Source organism: Acanthisitta chloris, unplaced genomic scaffold, assembly GCF_000695815.1.
Source record: "Acanthisitta chloris isolate BGI_N310 unplaced genomic scaffold, ASM69581v1 scaffold35389, whole genome shotgun sequence".
Taxonomy (NCBI): Eukaryota; Metazoa; Chordata; class Aves; order Passeriformes; family Acanthisittidae; genus Acanthisitta; species Acanthisitta chloris.
The window spans coordinates 93,652-97,384 of NW_008691680.1; the positions used below are offsets into that span (position 1 = coordinate 93,652).

General features: G+C 44.7%; 1 protein-coding gene across 1 annotated transcript in view; it reads left to right on the forward strand.

Moving 5' to 3' along the window:
- CUX1 (cut-like homeobox 1) overlaps positions 1 to 3,730 on the forward strand; it is a gene marked incomplete at both ends in the record, with an annotated part of 67,598 nt that extends 63,868 nt beyond the window's left edge. Inside the window, one exon of the mRNA XM_009082306.1 lies at positions 3,609 to 3,730. Within this exon, the coding sequence (XP_009080554.1) occupies positions 3,609 to 3,730 (122 nt within the window). The remainder of the gene's footprint in view (positions 1 to 3,608) is intronic.
- Positions 3,731 to 3,733: the final 3 nt, after the last annotated feature.

The following is a 3,733-nucleotide window of genomic DNA, read 5'->3' on the forward strand; positions in this document are numbered from 1 at the left end:
CAGTTCCCTTCTTGTTTTAGAAGGAATCTTCTCCACGTTTGAACCACTGAAGTAGGTTTTGGCCTAGAGACACTGATAAAAAGAAACAGCACTGGAATAGCATATAAGGATTTGAATAAACATATTATCAACTGTGCTTGGGATTGGGAATCTTAATTAGTGCAGCAGACTTTTCTCCAAGAAATTTGTGCTAATGAATATTGAACAGGTACAGTTAAGCTACCAGATTTAATACTATTCTGCTCCTTCACTCGGAGCCAGTAATGTGCCTAATTAGTCCAGATTGCTAAACTTGTTTGTTTTTAGAAACTGCTAACATTTAAAGGGTATTTTTTTCACTTTGGCCCTTCTCAGCTTTCACCAGGGAAGTTGCTGTAGCAGAAGCAACACAGTTTAATGAGATATCTCCGAAATGTTATGCACAATGCTTAAAAAATGTTTACAGTAAACAATATAAAAATCTAAAAATTAGAACCAACAAGTAATCATATTTACACTGCATTTCATTGACTCGAATTGGGTACAGATGCAGCCTCTTTCCCCGCCCAGAGTTCTCCAAACACAGGCCTCTTCCAATTCCCACTTCTAGGCAATTATACACAAGTTGGAGGAATGCCTATGAAAATATGTTCCCTTCGGCCTGACAGCAAAATGTGCTGTTCTCACTTAGGCAGACGAGTGCCGGAGCACTGGTGGCATGTGTCATCTCCCTCATTATCATGAGATCTCCTGCCTAGGCGTGCGGCGAGAAAGCGTGACAAGTCCTGATTGATCAGCCTGTTTAGCCACACCAAGCTGCACGTTAATGCAGACTAGGTGCTGACAGCTGTATACAAAATAAAAACCCTACAAACAAGGTGCTGGAGGCTGGTGGGCAGCACAGCCCCAGTGCTGAGTGATCTGGACCTGCTCCCAGATGTGCTGCTGAGGCTTCAGGTCTTTTAAGAGCTGTTTCAAGCCCTGGGTGCTCTGAACAGTTGCCACCACTGAAAAAATCAAAACACATGCCTGTTCTTTTCCTCTGTACAATAACTTGCTTAACTTTCATGCGTGAAGTACTCTTAAATCATTTGTAGGACGCTGCAGAAGAGGTACAGGTTACTGTGCTGTCAGGGGAGCAGGGTCTGACTATTCTGCAGCTCAGGTATTGTAAGAAATGGGTAGTCTTTCCCCTCTTCATCTTCTCCAGGTCAGAATATAAGTAGGTATAAGGAATTTTGACATGTCTGCAAACTTCTGCAGATCTATGGCTTTGCATCCATACCAGTCACATAGCTGTCAGAATATAAAAGAATATACCTTACATTGCATGAGGGAAGCACATAGAGGACACAGCAGAGTTTGAGGCTCTGTTGTCTTGGTACAAAAGAGTAGGAGGTAGGGATTTCTATCTCATTTCACCTGTGGTAACTGGTACATAAACTCAATAAAGTCACAAAGATGATACTACAGACACATCAGGAATTAAACCAGACTTTCTGGCACTGTAATCTAGCAGCACTCTTGGATCCTAAATTCTGAGCATATTTGTCAATGAACTCGACGTTGTGCTTGTGTTGATGTTGTGTGAAGGTTTGTCCAGGGAACTGCAGCAAACACCCCAAGAGGTCTCTGATGTTTTGAGTTACACTGAGGAATGCCAACAGGGTGTGTGCATGTCAAGGCCAACACCTTCCACCAAGAGGAATGCTCTCTGGAATTTTCTAGCTGCTGTCGTCAGTTCTTCTTTACCATAGGGATTTAATTACTGTTAATCAGGAGCCAGACTGGATTCCAAAAGCAATATATTGGGTGTGAATTCCAAGGATTTCCACAGACAAGGAGCTGATATTGTAGGGCTGTGGTCAGAGACTCGGTGAGGATGTCACTGTTCAGTATCTTGCTGGAGCTGAGGTGGTTTAAATACCATAGGACACAAACCTTTTATCCATTTCCTCTCCTGACTTAGGGAATGTTACAGAAGCAGCATGTTCTGGATCAATGTCCGTGCAGGGAGATTATAGGCAGAAACGGAGCCTGATAATCGATGTTGCAGGATGTGTGGTCAGAGACTCGGTGAGGATGTCACTGTTCAGTATCTTGCTGGAGCTGAGGTGGTTTAAATACCATAGGACACAAACCTTTTATCCATTTCCTCTCCTGACTTAGGGAATGTTACAGAAGCAGCATGTTCTGGATCAATGTCCGTGCAGGGAGATTATAGGCAGAAACGGAGCCTGATAATCGATGTTGCAGGATGAGTTAATGGAGTGTTCTGGATCAATGTCCATGCAGGGAGATTATAGGCAGAAACAGAGCCTGATAATCGATGTTGCAGGATGCATGGAGTTAATGGTAATAGAAAATTAATGTTAGCACCTGTGGTCTTCTGTTAGGTGAATAATATTCTCCTAGGGAAAATTACAGACCCCCTAAATCCTTGAAAAGTGTGGAGTCAGCAAGGATTGCTGAAATACTCTGTTGCATTTCAAGTAAGTCAATAATATCATTAGCCTCAGATGCAGGATTCAGGTGATGCTGTGCATTTAGCCTAATGCCGTTCCATTGTGTGCTGTCTTCCATAGCACATTTAAGGAAAAATGGAAAATCTCTGCAGCCATCAGCATTGGGAAGGCATTTCTCTTGTGAGCTGCAAGGCTCTTAGATATTCCCCATGGCTGAAACCAAAAGTGGTGTCTTCACACAGAAAGTTGAAGTCTTGGAAAACTCTGGCTGTGCCTATAAGTCTTGTCCCTGAGCTCAGGTCGTTGAGGCTCCCTCTTCTTGTAGATGAGGACCTGAGTGGTGTTCATCACCTCTCTCCGTGGATGGAACAGGACAGAGAAAGGGTTAGCCCAGGCCTAAGGTTTTTTCATCAGCTGTTCTGTACTTGTGAGGAGATTGGGAGCTCCAGACAGAGAAGGAAGAGGGAGAAAGGCCCAAGTGATATGGCAGAGGTGGTGTGTTTGGGGTGTTCTTGCACAGATCAATAGGAGGGGCAAGGTGGCACACTGGGCACTTCTGGAGTGCACTCATCCCCATGAAATGCTCTGCTTGGCTTGTCACTATTCATGTTCTGAAACTGATGTTTTAAAGAAAAATAAGGCAGGAGTCAGACCAGCTCATAGACTGGCAGCCTGTCACAGGCTGGGCTCCCTCACAGGGCTTTCAGCACAACACTTGGTTTCATCTTCATTTCTCCTTGCTCTCCAGGAGAACACCAAGGAGGTTGTCCACATTTTCTTCCTGATTTATTTTTTGTTTAGTCAAACCAGCTCATTTCTAGTAGATATCTGAATTGTTTTGTATTTACAATCCATTTTCTTCTGGATCTACTTGAAATGTATTCATATTTTTTAGGAAAAACATGAATTCTTTTCCCACCAGGGAAATGGTGGAGTCACCATCCCTGGAAGTGTTCAAGAAACAAGTCAACGTAGCAGTAGGTGCTGTGGTTTAGTTGACATGGTGGTACTTGGTTGAAGGTTGGACTTGATGAGCGTGAAGGTCTTTCCAGCCTGAATGATTCGATGATTCCATGAAAGGGCATTTTGAGTGGCCTCACTGATGGTGGTGAGTGGCTTCCCGTGGCTCCTGGCAGACTCACATCCCTCTCCCCTGTCTCCTAGGTCTCGCATCCGCCGGGAGCTGTTCATTGAGGAGATCCAAGCCGGGAGCCAGAGCCAGGCCGGGTCGAGCGACTCTCCTTCGGCCAGAAGCAGCAGGGCGGCTCACGGCTCCGAGGGCGACAGCT